Consider the following 22,327-nt stretch of genomic DNA (forward strand, 5'->3'; position numbering starts at 1 on the left):
GTAATTTTTAATTCAAAATTTTAATTATAATTTAATCTAGGTTCAATAACGAATAATTTTTATTTGGTTTAATAATAAAATTTTCTTATAAAGCTAATAATTAATTATGTTGTTAGAACTCATAATTATTCTAATTATATTTTATATTTTTTATATTTTAAAATGAGATGTTTATCCCTCTATTTGATTATGTTTATCCACAGTTAGTTACACGAATTCAAACATGGAGTTTTAATAAGTTGTACTTATGCCTAATTTACTTGTAATTTTGAATTTTAAGTAATATGCATCAATATACATTTATACATATATATATTAATTAATAAATTATATATATATATATGTATGTATATTTATACATACATATGTATATATATATATTATTTATTTCAATTAAAGTGGTAATTTTAATTTTCTTATTTCCTAACTAGATTTATAATCTAAAATTGTTATTGTTTGAATGTTAATATGTAATATTTTAGATGTCAAATCAAAATATAATTAGTCGATAAGTTTTGTATATTACTCAATGTGGTTTTATATTACTCAATATCTTTTGACACATGTGATTTTAATTTATTTATTTTTTTGATTAAATTGTTTTTTTTTTTTTTTTGTTATTAGTTCTTATATGATGTTGTGATTTTTTTCTGTATTAAATTAAACTTATTTTGATTTTAAGTTTATTGAAAATATTTGAGATTTAAACATGTATGACCTCTCACATATTTAATTTAAAATAACTTATATAAACAAAAAAAAATCTCCCTTTAAAAATGGGGATGTGATTACACATCTCCATAATCACATCCCCATTTAAGATGAGGACAAAAAAAGAAATAGAGATAAATAATCGGGTACAGTAACATAGAGTTGAATTAGCAGGAAAACAAACGTCGAATTTGAATGGTTGACGACTTGACGGGGTCTTCCGATACAACTACACGCCTAAATTAAATTGTAGTCCGTGGCACGTTGCAACTATTTATTTTTAATAATTTTTTAAATGATATATTAAAATATAATATTTTTTAGAGTAAATTGTGTTGTTATCCCTGTGGCTTGTTAAAAATGCGGATTTCATCCCTGAGGTTTTGAAATTGTGGTTTTCGTTGTTATGGGTTGCAATTAAATGGTTTTTGTCTGTTATTATGGGCTTGTTTGTTTTTTGAAAAAAAAACCACTTAATGCCTATTAAGTCTGAATCGGTCAGACGTTTTTATTTTCAGACTGTTTGTTTTTTTTATATAAATAAGAGCTGAAAAGCTCTTAATTTGCTCCGGAAAAAAAGTGATAACATAATCACTTAAATGCTCTTAATCGCTCCCTCCAAATTCTCCCCTCCATCCTCACCTCCAGATTTAGTCCTCTAAATCTATCTCGCAAGACATTCGATCTCCAAATCAATCACGACCCAGATCGATCCACATATTCTCGTAAAATCATGACCCAGATCGATCCAAATCTATCAGATCCAAAACTTGACTGATTCAGATTTCAGATTTCAGACGTAAAAACAAACAGTCTGACTGATTCAGATTTCAGACTTCAGTATCAGCTCTTAAAATTCAGAAGTGAAATGAGACTTCAGACTTCAGAACCTCTTAAAAAACAAACGCCACCTATATGTAAGTATGAAGAACTAAAATAGAAATAAATTGTAAGCTATAAGGACGAAAAACTCAATAAAGTTTAAATCATAAGGACAGAAATGGTGATAAATTGAAAAGCGTAGGGATGGAAAACGTAATTTCAAAATCACATAAACGAAAAAAGAAAATTTTAACAAACCATAGGGACTATAAATGTAATTTACTCTATTTTCTAAAGAGAGAGAGAGACTTATGATCATGTGAGACAATATTGTTTTCATGAGACATGTGAGACAATATTTTTACACTTGAAACTTCACAACAAAACACTGTGAAGGTAACCTTCACAGTATTTTTGCTGTGAAGGTTCGGCTTCTTTTTATCTTCACAATGTTTTTGCTATGAAATTTCAAGTGTAAAAAATTTGTCTCATATGTCTCACGAAAACAACTTTAATTTCTCCTATATGAACCAGTACGCCAAAGTTTGATTTCTTCACCACTATTGTCGGAATTGGAATCCTTCAAACTTAATAACATTATTGTTAGTAGCTGATTATTTTCAACGTCCTTCGTCTGTCGTTTTTCTCATTATAAAGTTTCAACGTAAAAATCTCCAGTGTCACTTTCGCATAATCAATTGGATTTTACAGATGCATGTCAACAAAATGAAATAGTATATAATGGTGAGACATATATCAGGCGAGATGTACTATGGTTGATTTGGCTATGTTTGGTAAATTATCTGATAAACTAACTTTTAACTGATAAATTAGACATGTTTTATAAAAACCAATTGATGAACGAGATGACAATTAAAAATGAACTAAAAGAAAATTACAGATAGCATTCATGTAATATATAATGCAAATAATTGGGAAAAAATATACTGAATTTCCAATTGAGTGTCTAAAAAAGTTGTGCTAAAACAAATTTTAGCAGGATATATGGTTTAGTTTATTTATTTCCTTATTTTTTGTTAGAATTACAACCTGAAACATTAAATTATACCAGATCAAACCAAACCTTTAAATTCAATTTATATCTGGTTCAATTCCATTGATTAAATGGACATTAAACATGGTTTTTTTAAATAACAAACTGTACAAAAGGGTATTTTCATTAAATTTTATAGTGATGATGTGGTGGGGTCTTCACGATATTCTTATAAGCTCAACCTCGGATATCCTTCATCTGATATCAAATTCCTCGATTAGATGTCCTCTTGCTTATTCCAAGAGAGGACAAGTTGTTTTTTTCGGTGCTTGCTTATGAGGTATGGCAAGTAGGGTTCACAAAATGTGGACCACGGGGCCATGAGGTCCCTTCCAATAAACCCTTTTTTGCGGATTTTTGGACTCGGGTTTTTTGGTGCGGGATTTAGACCATTTGGAATTTTTTGGAACCAGACGCTATATTGTAGGAAACCTCCTCCAGACCGGGGTTCTTTTCCGACATTCAACTGATTTCATTTCGCTAGGTTCCGGTTCGTGCTAAGGGTTTTAACTATTCTAGGATAGATTGGTTTTGCAACCTGGGAGATTAGCTGGGTTCGTTTTTTGTTGCTTGTGGTTTAGTTTTCTTTTTATTAGTCGTTATGTTCTGTTTGTTTTTTTTTTCTTCTGCTCTTGATTTTTTTGCAGTAGTAGTCCGTGTTGTTCTCTATTTTTTACTATATTTGTTGTCTTCCAAAAAATAGTAAACATAGTTACACGTTGAATTAGGGGTGCTCAAAGACCCGATCAACTTAACGCGAAATAACTCAACCTGAAGTAATCCGATGTCTAGTCGAGTTGTAAAAATTTCAAACCGTAGGTATTGAGTTGATATTCGATTACTATTATTTGAACTCAACCCAACCCGATGAATCCGAAATCATTTTATTTATTGGATTTAATATGTCTGTTGAATTTATATTAATATATATACATTAGACAATTACACTATCACGTACGTTCTTCATATATACATATTTTCAATCCATTCTCCATCTCTATATAACCATTCGTGTATATGTTCAGTAACTGTGACCATATATATGTAAATTGAGAAAATTAATTGAATATGATATATATAAGAAATATGAATAAGTTGTATCAAATGATTGATTATGAAAAAATTATGATTAGAGAAACAACATATTTAAGATTAGAATAATATTTTAATGTATCAAAGTATCAACATAACCAACCCGACTAACCGATCAACCCGTACAGTTTGGATTGGGTTGGGTTGCACTTTAGTTTAGGTTAAAAAAATTCAATCCACAAGTATTGAATTAAGTTGTTCAAATATCTTCAACTCAATCAACTCAATTCATGAACACCCCTTAGATGGAATGGTTTATAATTTGAGAAATGTCCATATGACTTGGCATCTAGGTTTTAAACTTGTCGTGTTTCTAAAAAATATATATTTAAAAAAGACAAAGACTATAAACTTTTAAAGCTTTAAAATATATTTTTAATAAAAACTAATATTAAAAACATAATATTATTTAAAATATATTTTTATTTTTTGCTGTTAATTTTTTTTATGATTTATGAAAAAACATACATTATTTAATTAATTAATAAAATCTTGGAGGTATATATAATGATGAACGACAGCTGGTTGGGAGTCGGTTGGTCACTTGGGCTCTCCTATTTAATTTCTATTAAAGACGTCTACCAACAAAATTAAATAAAAAATAAAATATGTATTAAAACGGCAAAATATTTTATTATATATATATATTTTAATAAAAAAATTAATTACTAAAATCATATTATTTATCTCATTTATATTGTGAAAATTCCACTTTAGATCATCAATTGTAATAGTTAAGAAGAGTTATATCTTATTTTAATGTATATAACGATAGACTTGAATACTGTAAATTTTATTAAATATTTTATGTTTATGTATGATAGAATTACTTTTGTAACCATTATATCTGATGTATGTAGGGGTGCTCATGGGTTGGGTTGATCGGGTTGAGGACATTTTAACAACTCAACCCAATGCTTGCGGTTTGGAAAAATCTTAACCCAACCCAACCCAAACCAAAGTGCAACCCAACCCGTACGGGTTGGTCGGGTTGATACTTTGGTATATTAAAATATTCTTCTAACCTTGAATATGTTATTTCTTTACTCATAATTTCTTTTTCATCATCAACCATTTGATACAACTTATTTATATTTCTTACGTATATCACATTAAGTTAATTTTCTCAATTTACATATATATGTTCACAGTTACTGAATGAGTTATATAGAGATATGAATAGATTGAAAATATGTGTATATGAAAARCATACATGATAGTGTAATTGTCTAATGTATATATTAATAGAAATTCAACAATCATATTAAATCCAAGAAATAAAAGGATATCGGGGTCATCGGGTTCATCTGGTTGGGTTGAGTTCAAATAATAGTAACTCAATATCAACCCAATACCTACGGTTTGACAATTTTACAACTCGATTAGACATCGGGTTGTTTCGGGTTGGGTTATTTCGCATTGGGTTGGGTTGGGTTGATCGGGTTGGTCGGGTTAGTCGGGTTTTTGAGCACCCCTAGATGTATGGTTTTAAACGATTATTGTCTTCAGTAAGATTTCAAAAGATTAAATTGATAACTATAAGGATGGTGTCTGATTGGTTTGAGCTTGAGATCCAAATGTCAAAATTGTCTAGAGGTCACAGGTTCAAATCTAATGAGGAATAAAAATCCCCTTGTGACCACACTGGTTCAAATGTGATGACTTCGGACTACCCGCAAAGCAGGTGGTCGTCCTGGAATTAGTAGACTCGCATAACTGTATCAAACCAAACCAATCCAATCCAAAATTTTCAAAATTATTGTTATTTCTTACTAGGCATGGCAATGGGGAGGGGATGAGGCAGGTTTGTAATCCCCGACCTAGTCCCCGGCGGTTACGGGGATTAATATCCCGTCCCCGGTCAAACACCATGAAGAATATTTGTTAGTTTGAGTCTATCGGGAATCCCCGACCTAGTCCCCAGCGGTTACGGGGATTAATATCCCGTCCCCGGTCAAACCCCATGAAGAATATTTGTTAGTTTGAGTCTATCGGGAATCCACGACCCCAACCCCAGTTTGAGTAACAATCCTCGGCCCCAGCCTCGGTTTGAGTCTACCGGGGATTCCCAGCTTCGGGACCTGTTTTAGTGGGGACTCCCCGTTCCCGTTTGGGTCGGGTGAGCCGGGTTCCCCATCGAGTCGGGGGAAATCACCATTCTTATTCCTTACCCCTCAATACCCCCAACCAAACGTCTCATAATACGGTATATTATTTACAAAATCATTGTGGTTTCTTATGATGTTTAACTATCACAATACAATATTTAATATAAATTTTAGGTTTATAAGAACGTTAATTGTACGTCTTATATGAAGAAGTTATTTATGACATAAAAAGACTCATAATAAATCGTATTATGGATATCTAACCCGCTATGCGAGCCAACTAATCCCTAGGAGACCATCTGCTTTGCAAATAGCCCGGAGTCACCGCATTTGAACCTCCATGGCCACAAGGGGATTTTTATTCCTCGTTGGATTTGAACATAAGATCTCCTGGTACTTTTGACATTTGAAGCCAAACTCAAACCAATCAGGCACCACTCTTGTGGTTTAATCCATCTATATTGTTATCTAAAATAGAGAAAACTTTAAGTTTAAAGAATTATTTAAAACTTTGAGCAGGTGAAAAAGAAATTAGTTTGTTATTCATCCTACAAATGAGATTGAATTGTTAACCATAGTCCACAAGGCTGACGCATGATTGGTTTAAGTTTGGGCTTTAAAGGTCAAAAGTATCTGGAGGTTACTTGTTCAAATCCAAGCAGGAATAAAAATCTCTTTGTCACCATGGAAGTTCAAATGCGGCGACTTCTGGGCTACCCGTAAAACAGGTGGTTGCCGTGTGATAAGTCGGCTCGCATAGAGGGTTGGATATCCAGGTTAATAAAAAAATGAGATTGAATTGTTATCGTTCTATATAATTTTTTTTTAAAAAAAAAATGTGTTGGAAGAGATATCTATAAAATATTATAATAATATAATAAATGATGAAATCTTAAATATAAATAATCTGTTGTAATAAAATATAACTTATTTTAGAAGTTTTGACTCTTAATTTTATATTTAAAAAAATTTATAAATATTTATTCTTATCTATATTGTATTATAATTTTTTTTGACAAAAACCCTTAAAAACCATTTTTTATGCATAAAGTACTGTTTATTGATGCATATTACTTAAAATTCAATATTATAAGTAAATTGTGCATAAATACAACTTATTAAAGTTTTATGTTTGAATTCATATAACTAACTACGGATAAATATAATCAAATAGAGGATAAACATCTTATTTTAAAATATAAAAAATCTAAAATATAATTAGGATGATTATTGAGTTCGAACAAAATATTTAATTATTATCTTTATAAAAATATATATTATTAAACCTAAATTAAGTTATTTCGTTACGTTAAATTAAATTATAATAAAAAAATTGAATTAAAAAAATAAACAACCAAAAACTTTTAAATAGTTAATTTGATATTAATATTGATATAATTTTTATAAATTTTATATGATATTTGTAAATTTATATTTTATTTCAAAATAAAAATATTATCGTTTTTTCAAAATCACATAAAATCGTATAATATCGACATGAATAAAAAATAAAACATAACATTAAAATAAAAATATGCCTTAATGCATTACATGATTACCCTTCTGGTTTATCATTAAGAATGTGTGGACTTTATTACAATTCATTTATCATAGCAATTCCTAATAAATGCAATTAAAATTTTATTTAAAATATATTAATAAATAATCGAATATTTCTTATGACTCGTATTTTAATTAAAATAAATATCATGCGAAGAAAAAAAAATAGGTGGTCAAATATGACCGGTGGCGCCGGTCAACGGTTGATAAACCACTCTTCTTCCTTGAAGACGGTTTCTTCTTCATTTCTGCATTTTTCTTCATCTCTTTCTCTCCATCTCTCTCTCTCTCTCTGCCCTCCTTGAGTTTGAGTTTGAGTTCGAGTTCGAGTTTGAATTCTCAGAGAATCGACGAACTCGAGAGGTGTAGTATCGGTTTCATTTTACTAAATTAAGATCTCAAACTCAAAGTCGCATTTCGTGCTTTCTAATCGCTGAAGAATTGTTCTCCTCTGTCATTTTTGGGTCTGATTTTTGATAGCTTCATTCTGAATAGATATGGCGGTAAGTTTATCTCCTTACACCTGAATTTATTCTTGTTTTAATCTCTATCTCTCTCTTTTTGTCGTATTAATTGCGTTTTTCGGTTGAATATCGAGTTAATTTTTCAATTGGTTTTTGTTTGTTGACCTGATTATGATGTTTACATCCTCGAATAATTGTAGAATAAGGTATTGAGAGAAGTAATTGGAAATAGCTGCAATGTGTAATTCTACACATCGGCCGACATAATTTATCAAAACCAGATTCTTTTTTTTTGGTTCTTAAATCCTTATAATAATCGTGAATTTGGTACCTCCTCCTGCTATAATGATGGAACGATTTTTGGTTTTGATATCCAATTTGAACATTTGAAATCAAGAGTTGACTTTACTTTTGGGATGGAGGTACTGCTAAAGTTGTTGGAGAAATTTATGTTGATATTATTGTTTGAATCCAATCGGTGAAGGGCCTGTGATTTGTTTGAGAATTAATTTGAAATACTACTTAGATACTTGTTTGTATTGATGATTGAATAGCCCGCCATTGATGCTTTCTGAAGATATTGTTGATGGGGTTGACTTTCGTTGACAACAGTACTTTATAAGACATATATCATGATCGAACTACAATGCAATTTATAGGAACAGAAGATGTACAATTTGAACATATTTGAAGCAAGAATTGAGGTTTTTTTGGCATTCAATAGATTCAAACTTCACTGGAGCTCTGATCTTGTTGGTCTTTTGGCTGATTTGTGCACTCATCCTACCATTCCCTATGGTGGGATATATTGTTTAGTTTAGTTTGATATATTAATTGACTCTAATGGGATATATTGGATTTGTCTAATTGTTCGTTTTGGTTATATAGTAATTGACTCTGGGTGAGATATGTTGGGTTCGTTCAATTGTCCATTTTGGTTATATTAATTTGACTCTCGACGGGACATTCGTTCAATTGTTTGTTTGGGTAGGATAATACTGGGCTCGTTTGGTTTGGTTTGGTTGTATTAACCGATGTTAAATCTTGCACCAGCGTCCAAATGTACCCAAATTCGGCAACTGGGAAAGCGAAGATAACGTGCCTTACACGGTTTATTTTGACAATGCTCGGAAGGGTAAAACCGGTGGAAAGATGATCAATCCAAATGACCCAGAAGAGAATCCCGAAATGTTTGCTGATAAAACACCTCCGGCTCCAACTCTTCGCTCCAGAAACCACACCCAACCGGAAGAACCGGTCGGCAGGCGGGCAGTTCGGCCCACTCAAGATAATAGGGTGAGCAGGGAAGATAACGAGTATCCTGCCCCTAATGAGAACACGGGCCGGCGGACTTCTGGCAGCTCCGCCAATCAACGTGGTGGTCAAGGGACGGGTGCAGGTCGTCCGGTGAAGCATAGTGCTGGATCCGATCAAAGCTTTGACCGATCACCGATGCATCCCCATTATCAGGCAAAGGCCGCCAATAAGGGTAGCGGATCTCCGGCTTGGGAAGGAAAGAATTCTTATGATAGTAGCCATGGAACTCCTACACGGTCGAGAATGAAGCCGACTCGAGGCGACGAATCCGTAAGCTTTCTGAAACATCCTGCCTCTGTAAAATCTTGAAAAAAACACTAGAAGGTTAGTTCGTAAAATTGACTTCCATATATCTGCCTTTTCATTTTGCTTCGGGTAAGATGCATCAAAATACGACGAAAGTTGCCTTGGTTCTTTTACAGTGCAACAGTTTTTTTCTAAATCAATGTAACAAAGTTTTAGAATTTCCCATTTAATGTAGTATGGTTCCAAAATTTCAGATTTCTTTTAACCATTTTGACCGATGCACATCTGATGACGTGGATGTGAAGTTTATCGTCTACTTCGTTGTAAACCATTCGTTAACGGATATCTACGTTATCAAATATTGCAAGTTTAGCGAATTCTCAGTCAAAATAAGTACAAACTAGAAAATTTTAGAACTTTGTTTCATCAAGTGATAAAAAATAACCGGACTTTGTTAATTAATTTTGCTTATTTGCTTTTTACGGAAAAGACGCACAAAATTAATAGGTGGATCAATTTTTAAAGGCCAGCACCCAACGTTAACATATGTACAACACATTTTGACATGATATAACTATTTCATGGGAAATTGATAATAATAGTCGAACTTTTCACTTTTTAGCCATTCTCTCACTGAAATTCACTTTTTTACCGATCATTATCCAGGCTTATGCATATGTATAAGGATTGGTTTTCGGCAACAAAAAAAAAGAATCCTTACGCAGAAAGTGGTTTTCTGCTTAAGGATTCCACTTTCTACGTAAAGATTATTGTTTTGCTGAAAACCAATTATTGCGTATATGCGTAGGCCTTTTGAGTAAGGATTAGCTAAAAAGTGAAACCACTTGGCGTTATTTATGTAAATTTCTCCTATTGCATGCAAGATTTGAGTTGTTGGAGACTTGACAAGTTGACACTATGGGACAATTTGTATCTGTTTGGTCCTGTCAACACTCTACACTCTGGTACAATTTATTCCCATTTGGCCTACGTTTGAGGGGAGTATTTGAGTACCACATCGATTAGACATGGACTATTTATCTTGTGTATATGTTGGTACCCATCCACCTTCTCTTCTAGGGATATTTCAGAGAGTAATCTAACAGGGTTACCACATATTGTCACATGAGTGACCACTTATCTCAATTTTCTTCCATTACCTGATGCCGACACCTTCTAATTCATCCTCAGCCCGATAGAGGAGCTGCCGTTCCGAGATTCGGCGAGTGGGATGAGAACAACCCTTCATCGGGTGACAACTATACTCACATCTTCAACAAAGTACGCGAGGAACGTGTAACCGGATCACCCATGGTGTCTGGTTCCGATGCACGACCAAATTACAACATTCCACGTAACCAGAAAACTGATAGCAAGGTATGATCACTTTTTTATCTTCTTTGGCTTCTTTCTTTCATATGTTTGGTGTTTTTTTTTTTTATCTGGTAACCTGGGTGTCTGTGCCAGTTTGGGCACACCTTGACCTGAGACGGATCCATAAATTTTTATGAGTGGTATCACAAAATAAATACCATCAAGAAAGTTTTATTTGAATTTTTCATATAACCACCAAAGTTTTTATGTTTATGGATTAACCCAAAAAAACCCATGGTCACTCATTTTAGGTCCTAAAAGATTTTACATTTACCTTTACCTCGACCAATCTTAAGTGACTTGGATGGGAAACCAAGCCCCGAATTTTGGGTTTCAGGTTGTTTTGGTGTGGTAGGGTTCGGGTATAGTTATAATGCAAATATATATATATATATATGTGTGTGTGTGTGTGTGTGTTTGTGTGTATATATATATATATATTCGATTTTGAGGATGAATTCAATCAATTTAGAGGATTAATAAAATCGATGGTAGGTTTAAGATTTTCGAAAAGATAATTAAATAAATAAATATATTTATATAATATTTAAAATATATATATGTGTGTGTGTGTGTGTATATATATATATATATATATTGGGTTTTCAGATGGATCGGGTGGCCACAAATCAAATCCAACCTGAACCTAAATATCTCCAAAAGTCAGTTCGGATTTTAGGGAATTTGGGTTTTCACAAACACCTTATTTTCAGTCCGGATTTGGATTTTGGGACCATCCGGATTTTGCATACTCCTAGATAATAATATGGAACTAATCTTATGAAACCCTAAACATAATAGTCTGGAACTAATCTCATGGCACCTGAAGATATATTTTGCTACTTTGCTTATTTGTAATGCAATATATGATTTACTTTGTAACAGTGCTGCTGCTTCCCATGGTCCAAGTAAATCAAGATTTTGGAAGTTTTGTGAATAGAGGGCTCTGCATATTCAGAGTTGGCTTCATTTGTCATACATTACTCTGGATTCCTTCTTTGCATATGTGTAAGTGTGTGTTTTTTTTGCTTTTGTGGGTGCAATTGGGTTTATATCATGAGGATTTGATGATTGACTTTAACTATATATAATTATATATGGTTGTATAAAAGCTAGTAGATATCAATTATATTATTTTTTTATCAAATTAGTCAACATAAATAGTTGTTTTGTTGGGGTTAAATGAATTTGGTTGGTTTGAAGGTGTTTGACCAACCCAACCAAACCTAACAAGTAGAGGTTGAAAGATCTCAACTCCTTAAAGAAGGAGCAGGTTAAATGCACATCTATCTATTAATCTTCTTCTTACACGTATCAACATCGTAACTTACTTTTTACATTTTTAATGTATGATTTAATCTGATTATGACTTTAATAAGGGTACATATAGCAATCAACATTTTCAGCCAACGCGATGCTTCTTGGTCGAATGACCAGGATATTGGCAAATACCACATAGACATAACAAATTAACCACCACCTTAATGGAACTTCAAGGGTATTTTTGTTAATGATTCTTTGGTATAAGAGCTTTAAGAGAGTTTTATACAAAAACCGATTTTGTTCTCCAAAACTTGTCCATCCGAATCAAAAAACCTTGCTTCTTCCACCTAGGGATGAGATTGGTACCGAACTGGTTGGTACTGGAATTTAATGGGACTGAAAACAAGGACCAAAAACTGAACCGTATGTACAAATTCTGTATTGGTTTTGGTTCGGGAAATTAGGGACTAGGACCACTTAGGACCGAAAATTGAAAGTGGGTTAAGAAACAATCAAAACCAATCGCAAAAGTTCAACAATCAAAGGGAATGGGAGCCGATCTTTTGAGGTTCTCGAAACTGTATATGACCAAAGGGAACATGAGCCGATTATTTGATTGATGGTGATTAGGGCCGATTTTTTAATCAAGGAAATAGTTACGGAGAAGGTTTAGAAGAAGATATGGATTAAAATTAAGAGAAATTATAGTTAGTTTATGAGAAGATATGGATTAGTTTAGGAAAATATAGAGATGGAATTGGAATATTCAAGGTCCATTAAAATTTCGATTCGGTTCCAAGTTTTTTCGGGAAAAGTGTTGGTACCGAAACCGAATAACCGATTCCCGATTTCGTTGTATTCTTGGAACCTGTAACCGATAACCATGGTTTTTAGAGCCAGCTAGCCATGCACAACTAATCACCGAACAACCATGAATGACTTGAATCATCGCAGGTGAACCTCCATAGCCACAAGCCGATAAGGGCTTTGCTAGTGTCTAGTTTCAAACCTTGACTAGATGAGATTTTCCATTGCATCTCTCGGAAACTTAACCAGTGCGCCACAATCCAAGTAGTTAAACGTTGCTAACTGATAAAAAAGTAAAACATATTTAAGATGTTCTGAAAAAATGTCACATTTTCTTGTAATAGCTCGAAATGAAAAATAATTTCCTACTTCGTCACAAATTATCAATATAATATATAGGGTAAATTTCATGAAAAAAGTAACATATTTTATCTTGATTTATGTTTTGGGTAACGTACTTCCAAAACTTCTATTTTGGTACCTAAGATGTAAAATTTTAAACACTTAAGTACCCTGGTAACAGTTTGAAACATTAACGAGTTATCATGCTGATGTGACAAGTGATATGATATCCAACTCAATATTATTTGCTGATGTGATTAGTGACATTTCTTCTTTTTCTGATTATCTATTTATACTATACCGGATTAAATTAATAAATTATAAAATGACCAATTGGGTAGATCAAGAAAACATCAGTCGCAGTTGCAACAGGAGCTGAATATGCAACAACAATCCAATTATTTTTTAATCTAAAATTAGTTTTCAACCAGTTACCAGAGTACTTAAATGTTTAAATTTTTTACATCTTATGTGTCAAAATATAAGTTTTAAAAGTACGTTACCCAGAATATGAATCAAGTTATAGTACGTTACTTTTTCATACAATTTACCCTAATATCTAACATGTTTATATTTTCCTATTAACTTTAAATAAGGGGCTGTTTGGCAGTTGCTGAATGATTTAGTGCAGAATAGTTAAGAGGTCAGAATGGTTAAGAGGGTCAGAATGGTTAAGTGCTGAATAAAATAATGTTGTTTGGTAACTGTTTTCTGAATGACAATAAATTACCATTTTAACCCTCATCAAACAAAAACCCATTAATCCAAACCAACAGATATGCTTTTCCTTTAACTTCAAGTGATGGGTTCGATTCAGGTGATGGGTTCGATTTCAAACAACCAGGTATGCTTTTCCTTTAACTTCCCACTCCATCAAAGGGTCTTGACACGAACAGGGATGGTAGAGTTTGATTTAGGTTTTTGGGTTGGGTTTGATTCGCATACTCTTAACTAACTGAGGTCGTCGGCGATGGAGACGATGGAGGTCGCCGACGATGGAGACGATGGAGGTCGCCGACGATGGAGACAATGGAGGTCACCGGCGAAAACCGGCCGACGTGGGGAAGGGGACGAAGGCGACGGGTTCAAGAGATCCAGAGATGGTGAAGACGATGACGGTCAAAACAGAGAGATCGTAGATAGGGGCTGTTTGTCGGYCGGTTGTCGTCGGTGACGGAAAATGGCAACGAACAAGGGAGTGGAGACGGCAGTGGGTAGAGAGAGTACGAGGCGGCAGCGATCGTAGGTCTGGAGGAGGGGCTGTGAGCGATGTGTGAGGATGATGGAAGAGAGGGCAAATATGGAAAAGGAGAAGTCTGAATGGTTGAGAGACCCCTTAGATGCAAAATGGTTAAGAGGGAAAATGTAACCATTCAGAGCCTTATTTTTTTTGCCAAACACTCCTCACCTCTTAGCGATTAAGAGGTTGGCTCTTAATGTCACCATTAAGAGCCAAACAAACAGCCCCTAATACTCTGTATAATCATCTTGTATTTGTATTTCATGGTCAATTTATGTAACATTTAGAAAACCCATCCATACTTCCGGTTGCAGGCTGCAACTCACATGAAACTAATTATGCTGGTTTATCACTCGTCGATAATTGAATTTAATGTTTCTCATTATATATATATATATATATATATATAATAAGACGAAAAGAAAGCTCAATCGTTTATTGTTCATAATATAATCGTTAACCTTTCAACCGCTCTATCGAAAACTCTCTTTGTTCCTGCTGTACTCCAACTTCGTAGTTTCCACAACCTGCATATCCTAACATGGTTTAGGCGTATGTGTGAATTTGTGCAACCCCATCAAATTACTTTCCAAAAGAATATTTGAGAACAAAATGAAAACTCCGACATATATTCAAGAAAAATGGTACAAGTCTATCTGATATAAGACTCTAACATGCCCTCTCCAACTGAGGCTAGACTAACACCTTGTCCCAAAGTGTTAAAATGGATTAAAACATGTGAGAGGACTAGATCAATACATATTGCCCCAGAGTATTTAGTCTCTTGAGTGATATACATCGACTCTTATACCATATGAGAATATGTGGAACTCATCAAATTACTCTCCAAAAGAGTCCTTAAAGAGAAAATAAATGCTTCGAAATATATTTAAAAAATGGTCCAGTTATAGTCAATATGAGAATTTAACATGATTAATTATTGAATACACACAATTAGGGCTTATCATTTGATAACTCCATAATTTGTGATATCTGTGAGATTGATCACAATCTAGTAGATACTAAATGTTATAAACCATCTAAACCAGTTAGTTGAGATATTTATGAAAATGATAAGAGTTCATTTATTATGACATAAATATTTATGAAAGATCATCATATTTCATTTATTATTATTAACATCTTATATTAGAAAACAATCAAGATATTTACTAAACCATGTATTCATTACACTAGATTACGGTGATCAACGGTGGCAGACGGTGGTTCAGATCGGGTAGTGGTCGGTGGTGGTTCAGATCGGTGGTAGTTAGTGGTGGTTCGGATGGCGCTGGTCGGCGGTGATTCAGACGACGGTGGTCAACGGTGATTCAGATCAATGATGGTAGGAGGTAGTCGACGATGGTTATATTGGGTTTTATAAGATTAAGATATATTGAGTTAAAGACATATTTGGTATTATGAAGATATAAAATTTCTTTTCATCAAAATACCATGTAGTTACTAAGTAATATTAAATTCTTTTATTTATGAAATTTATAAAATTTTAAACATTCATTTCATAGAAAAAAATAACCAAATAAATAATTAAAATTTAATCAATAAAATTCAACATTTCAATTCTAAGTACCAATCACCCCTTAATTTTCATAACTTTTCCCACTAAAAAACAGCACAAAAATCACAATTTTCTATAAAGGGTAACTTTTTATCCATACACCTGAAATCCACGCGGTAATTCGAGCGCGTGGGCACAATTCAAATATCGTACGGATGAATGCCGGATTGGCGGTCAGGGAAGAGAGACGTGTATTTCTTTCGCACATCGAATCGTACCGACCCGACCCGTTTATACGGAAAGAACCGTTTTGGTTTTATTCTTCATATACTCCACGATTTCTTCTTTCGTCTTCTTCACAAACCCTAGACAGTACAGAGAAATCTGAACCCTCCCTCCCTCCCTCTCTCTGTACATCTCATCACTTTATCACTAGGATCTCGATCGGCCGGAGAATCGCAACAGGTCTGGTTCAATTTCATGGAATTTGTCCTTTTTAATCGAGTTTTCGATCCTCATTGCGATCAATCACTTGATGTTTATATCTCTTTTCCTAATCTGTTTAATTTCCTTGTTGACGGTGACTTCATGTGCTTATATTGTTTCTTGCGGTTTGATTAGTGTTCCTTTCTTTTCTCTTGAGTGTGTATCGTTAATTATGCATCCATGATCATAAAGTTTTTGTATTTATGTTAGAACTCTTATAGACTTCTAACCAAGGGGGTTTTAGGTTTATGTGTATGGGGTCGGTGGAGGCATAGTAGAAGTACATGAAAGTATATTTACTAGTAAATGATTCACGGATTCGTGCTGTTTGAGACTCGCAATAACTTTGTGAGTTTAAAGATCGACTTTTTATTGGAGAAGTATGAGGTTGTGCGCTTCTTGATTTTGTAACATGGATTTATAGTACGATCGTAAAGATTTAACCAATTTAAATTGCTTGTATTTCAAGTTGTTCATGAGAATCTGCTTGATTGTTTTGGATTCTCATTTCGCAACTATGACTTCATCACAAAGGGTTTTTTGTGCGTGGGCAGCTGAAGCATATTAGAAGAACTTCCTTTTTTCTTTCGGTGATATGATGATCTTAAAACCATAGCTAGTTTGAAGATTTTTTAAGGTGTTAATCCACAAGTATTGATTTTAACACATAAGTATGAATGATCTTAAGATATCAATAACATGACACTGTGTTCTATTTGTTTGTTAAAATCAGTTTGATTCTCAATTTTGGAGTCACACTTCAAAACAAGGTTTTCACATGTTTTTGCTTGTATGGTGGAGGTTTTTGGTGGGTGGACGGTGAGGGTTGAAAAGTAGAGGCATAATGATAGATAAATTTGGCTGGTAACAGGGAATAGAAGTGCCTGGATATTTATTGTAAATGATGATAGGTAAATTTGGGCAGTTCGAGTCACTTTGATACTGATATTTGACCACATTTTGCAACCGGTATAAGTCGAATTTTACACATCCCTATTCCCATCGTGGAACATATTTAAATTGTTGAAAAGCTACAGAGATAACCTTCTATTATAAGTAGTGAATGGATTATCCCATAGGTTGAAGTTAATGGTGCCAGTGGCCTTAAAATTACAGGCATTTGTTGGGTAAGTGGCCATGGTGGCATAATTTATTGAAGGAGCATCACATGTCACTTCTGAACACTCTAGATGTTTTTGTGGACTTCTTTGAAATGCTTTAGTTGAGGCTTCAAGGGAACCATAAAGGGAGACAATCTGGCATCAATGCACTTTGCAATGGTTGTGTGTAGTTTTGTTTGGAGTTCAAAATTGATGCTATATGATAGTAATATGTACTTATTTTGATTAAATACGTATTGTTGTTTTTCACTTAAAAATTTCTTTTTGCATGACTATTAATAGAGGGGTCATTGGTCAGGCAAGAAAAACAGACCATGAACACTCAGGGGCAAGTTGTGAGGTATGCAAGAGGCGGTAGGCGAAGGAAGGAAGTGCTAAATGTGGATCTCAATGTTCCTCCCCCAGTTGAAAACCAGGAGCAAGTTGGAGGGCCAGCTGTTTCTGTGGCTCAGGGTGGACAAGGTGGGGTTCCGGCTATTCTAGTAGCTCATGGTTGGCAAGGTCATCAACCAGCAGGATCCACACAACCTGCACCAATTGATGTTGAGGAATTGGATGATGATGTCATTATATCCTCCCCAAGGGCATTTGAAGAAGTAGTCTTTTTCTATGCTAGAAAAATACTTTGCGTCTATTATTTATATCAACAGGTTTGTATTATATTCTTGTACTTATTTTCAGGCTAAAAACAAATCACGAAGAAGCCGGAGAACTTTGGTGGTTGATGTGGAATCTGGTAAATACTTCTACTTGCAACATGCAGTCATGTATTCTCTCTTATGTTATTACCAAAATTTGCAACAGTCCAGTTGCCATGATTATGTAATGCTGTCCACTTCATGCTATTCTTTGCTGATTATGCCATAGGTCCACCCTATATCAGCAACACGTCTAGAGTACTTTAAAATATCAATGTTTCTTTGTTCCATTGGTTTTTGCTTGTTCTTATGAAATTTTCTTACATTTTTCAATTGTTTTGCTGTGTATTACTCAGTTACTGTCTTTACAAAGTTTGGCTAGGGCAGCTGCAGTGCACCAGGCCTCCTCGGCTTTGTGGGGAGGAAATCTTTGTACATACACTTACGTTCATTTTAGAAAGAGAGTACTTACACCATTTGAACTCAAGACCTTCTGGTCACAAAAGGAGTAACATTACTTGCTGCTCCAGAGCTTGTTCTTGTTTACTGGGTTAGGTCTGTCAATAATAGCTTTGTCACTAAATATTACTTTGTAGCATCCAAAAAATTCTGGCCGTTGCAATTTTTTACCTTGTATAGGTGCCCAACTAATTAAACAGATTTCATTTTCGTTTTTTCATCAAACAAATTCAAGATAATTAAGAAAGGTTTTCATTATTTTTATCTTTCGGAATAATTATTTTGTTGTTTAAGTACTGCATCTAATTAATGTTTTCTGAATATGCTGGAGGATACATCCTAAAAGAATGCCTAAATTTTCTGGTGATTTAATTTCAATTCTCCTGAACGTATTGAGGACTTTGAACAAGAGTAAAATATTAATCAGTTGGTGTTTTAATTTTAATTCTCCTGAATGTATTGAGCACACGTGATTTAATCATAGGTTGCAAATTCTACAAATTTACCTTGTGTTACAAGTTATAATTTTAAGCAACGTCATATACTAATTACATACTTGCATTATTGAATCAAAACTAAGATACACAAGTCATTCCAGTCGCAATCATTGCTATTGCCCCATTATTATTTGTTCATATTGGGGTTATGATTATGGTTAATGGTAAGTGCTTATAGGTTAATGATGAAAGAATTACATAAGAGATAGTGAATATGTTTGTGTTTCTGTGTTGAATATAAAACTGCGTGGAAATGTTTACTACGTGCAGACTAGATTTTAACTATATAATCAGTTGAGAATTTGATATTATTTCCCCCTAACTTTTAGAGATTGGATTGTTGGTGTTTGATGTCTTAAATAAGCATGTATAATGAAAAGTTACAAAGCATGCATGGTAATAATGTTATTTCAACTCTTAGTATCTGTCACATATTCTTATGCCTTATAGTGCAATTACTTTTTGTATGGCAGAAGGAGGTGCTGTTAGGCTTGGTCTTAATCAGGGGAACAAGCGAAGAAGAGGTTCTGCAATTCCACCAGTTATCAATTGTGAGCGCTACGTGAATTTAGAAGGAAGCAGTGATTCTATGGTAATATTATTGTACTCTGGTGTCATAGATGATGTATTCCTTTCCTCTCACTTCTCTTTTTGCTTATACAATTATAGTAAGAAAATTATTTTTTACAATGAAAAAGTCGCAAAGTTTTAGAAATGTGTAATTAGTACATTTTTTATCCAACTCGATGACAGTTTTACTCTTAATAATAGAGGGAGTAATGAATTTCTCCGTATCATAATTAAGGGTATAATTGAAAAGTAGACTCTTACTCTTGTAAGTGGACATTTATTTTGGGACAAACTAAAATGGAAACGCGGACGCTTGTTTTTCCACCTCTGTTGGTGCTGAAATTTCCATATTTCCAATTATCGTTTCTCATTTTGAGAATCCATTCATTTGGTACGTGGGATAGGGCACGATAGTAAATACAAAAACTTGTCCCGTGTTGCAACATTAGACTGAGATTGGACAGGACTTGATGGGACACAAATGCACTTTCTCTATTCCACCAAAATAGGCGTAATAGTAAGATTGTAAATTACTAAGCCACTCATGTCAAATTAAAACCCTAACACCTTCCACAATTGTCTACCCGTCTATCTCAGTCTGGCCCCTCTAGTCCTGTCCAGTCCCTTCTAGTCTAGTTATGTCCAGTCCAGTTTCGCAGCGTCATGGGCGTACCAAATATCTCAATTTCCCAGATTTTAAAATTTGTGACCTTGGTGTATGCGGCTTCTTTCTTTGCAAGTGTGAATTTGTGTTAAAACTGATTAGTCTCTGCTTATGTGCTTTGGCATGCAATGGACGGTTTAAAGGTTTTTGTTTTCTACTCTGTGGTTGCAGAGAGGGAGAGCACATCACATTGTTGTGCCACCGCCACCTCCACCACCACCGAAGGATCCGACCTTCAGCTGTCCTGTTTGCATGGGACCGTTAGTTGAGGAGGTGACGACAAAGTGCGGTCACATTTTCTGCAAGGCATGCATCAAGGCTGCAATAAATACTCAGCCTAAATGCCCTACTTGTAGGCGGAAAGTTACTAACAAAGATATTATTAGGGTTTATCTCCCTACCACCAAATGAGTTTCAGGTATGTATACCTATTCCTCCGTTCTATTTTCAGGTAGCTTTCGTATTACTAAAGCTAACCTTACTGGCAAATCTAAAGACATACCTCCCTTATGGTGTACTCACAGTTTTAAAAGGCGAAATCGGGCCTTGAGGCGGAAATATATACACACCAAAATATGTATATACACTACACAAATATATACACACATATACACAATATATAATACTAAATTAAAGGGTGTTGGTTCAGCCGTTCTTGACAGAGGAAAGAGTGAAACCATGAGATAGGCTGGAGGATGTGGTGGAATATCCCATCTGTCCAGAGTTCTATTCCAGGCGTACACAAGTGTGGCCACTTGAGTTTTGATAGGCTGATTTTCTTGCCGTCACAATTCGCTTTGGATTAGTCCAGGACGCCCTTCCAAAAAAAATATCTATATCTTGTGATGAACCCCCTGCTGACATGTCTCTAATCATGTACCGACAGGTGTACGGCATACTCATAGACACCGCTAGTTCGTGTGTCGATAAATGTAAAGGAGATCTCGAGCCTAATTAGTAGCGAAAGCAGGAGATTTGATTTCGGTTTTTTTTCTCTCTATCTTCTGTTTCTGTTGTTTTAAGAAGGGGGGGTGGGGGGTAGGAAGGTAGGAGGAATCTGAACTTGTTCTCAAAATGTTTTTGCTGGATCACAGTAGTTGTATTTGGTCAACTGAAGGTTGCTTTGGTCTTCTTGTGTCTCTGGTAATCTGTGCAGTTAATTAGTCTTTTAATTGAATCAAGATTTGTTAAACTGGTTTGCATGGATATATGAATAGGGCTGTAAACGAATCGAACGAACACGAACGGAGGCTTGTTCATGTTCGTTTGTTTAACTTAACCGAACAAACGAACAAACACGAATGGTAAACGAACGAAAATCTTTGTGTTCGTGTTCGTTCGTTTAGAAATAAGGTATGTTCGTGTTCGTTTATGTTCATTCGTTAACATGCTAAATGAACGTAAATGAACGAACATAAACGAACAGGCTAAACGAACATAAACGAATGAATATAAACGAACGAACGTTCACGAGCATAAATGAACGAACGAAACTCTTGTTCATGTTCGTTCGTTTAACTAAACGAACAAAAAAATGTGTAACGAAACTCTTGTTCGGTTCGTTTATAGCCCTATATATGAATATCGGGTTTGCGCCAGTAATGGTTTTTAAAGATAACAGTCAGGAAAATTATTTTCCTGTTTTGGAAGCTCTTAATGGTCTACTTTTTATTTCTCAAGCTGCTTTTTGCCTCTGTTCATAGGGCTGTCATATGGGTTAGGTTGAAGATGTTAGAAGTTGGGTTGACGAGTTGGTGCGGTTGAAATTGTGGTACATCATTTTAAAAACTCGTCAAGCAATTGTGTTTGAATGAAATAAAATCAAAATGAGAATTTATATTGTATTATATAGTATTTGACTAAAACTTTTATAAAACATTTTTTTATGCATGAAGTATTGTTTATTAATGTATATTACATAAAATTCAAGGTTACATGTAAATTGTGCGTAAATACAACTTATTAAAGCTTCT

The 22,327-nt window shown here is 34.1% G+C and overlaps 2 protein-coding genes across 3 annotated transcripts; both read left to right on the forward strand.

Annotated features, from left to right (window-relative positions):
- The first annotated feature begins 7,608 nt into the window (after positions 1-7,608).
- Positions 7,609-11,732, forward strand: LOC112518105 (RPM1-interacting protein 4-like). The gene is made up of 4 exons (XM_025125681.1): positions 7,609-7,850; positions 8,865-9,398; positions 10,566-10,751; positions 11,634-11,732. Exons 1-4 carry the CDS (start codon positions 7,845-7,847, stop codon positions 11,658-11,660), a joined length of 753 nt encoding a protein of 250 aa, XP_024981449.1. The 5' UTR covers positions 7,609-7,844; the 3' UTR covers positions 11,661-11,732.
- Positions 11,733-16,284: 4,552 nt separating this feature from the next.
- LOC112517633 (E3 ubiquitin-protein ligase RNF4-like) lies at positions 16,285-21,541 on the forward strand. Of its 2 annotated transcripts, none has more exons than XM_025124988.1 (6): positions 16,285-16,384; positions 17,809-18,122; positions 18,208-18,262; positions 19,594-19,712; positions 20,526-20,772; positions 21,241-21,541. In XM_025124988.1, the coding sequence occupies exons 2-5, from the start codon at positions 17,841-17,843 to the stop codon at positions 20,763-20,765; spliced, it is 696 nt and encodes a 231-aa protein (XP_024980756.1). In that variant the 5' UTR covers positions 16,285-16,384; positions 17,809-17,840; the 3' UTR covers positions 20,766-20,772; positions 21,241-21,541. The 2 variants fall into 2 exon arrangements, with proteins under 2 accessions (XP_024980756.1, XP_024980755.1); XM_025124987.1 differs by having other exon boundaries at positions 16,294-16,384; positions 17,825-18,122.
- Positions 21,542-22,327: the final 786 nt, after the last annotated feature.

Source organism: Cynara cardunculus (assembly GCF_001531365.2).
Source record: "Cynara cardunculus var. scolymus isolate 2C chromosome LG 9, CcrdV1, whole genome shotgun sequence".
NCBI classification, from domain to species: Eukaryota; Viridiplantae; Streptophyta; class Magnoliopsida; order Asterales; family Asteraceae; genus Cynara; species Cynara cardunculus.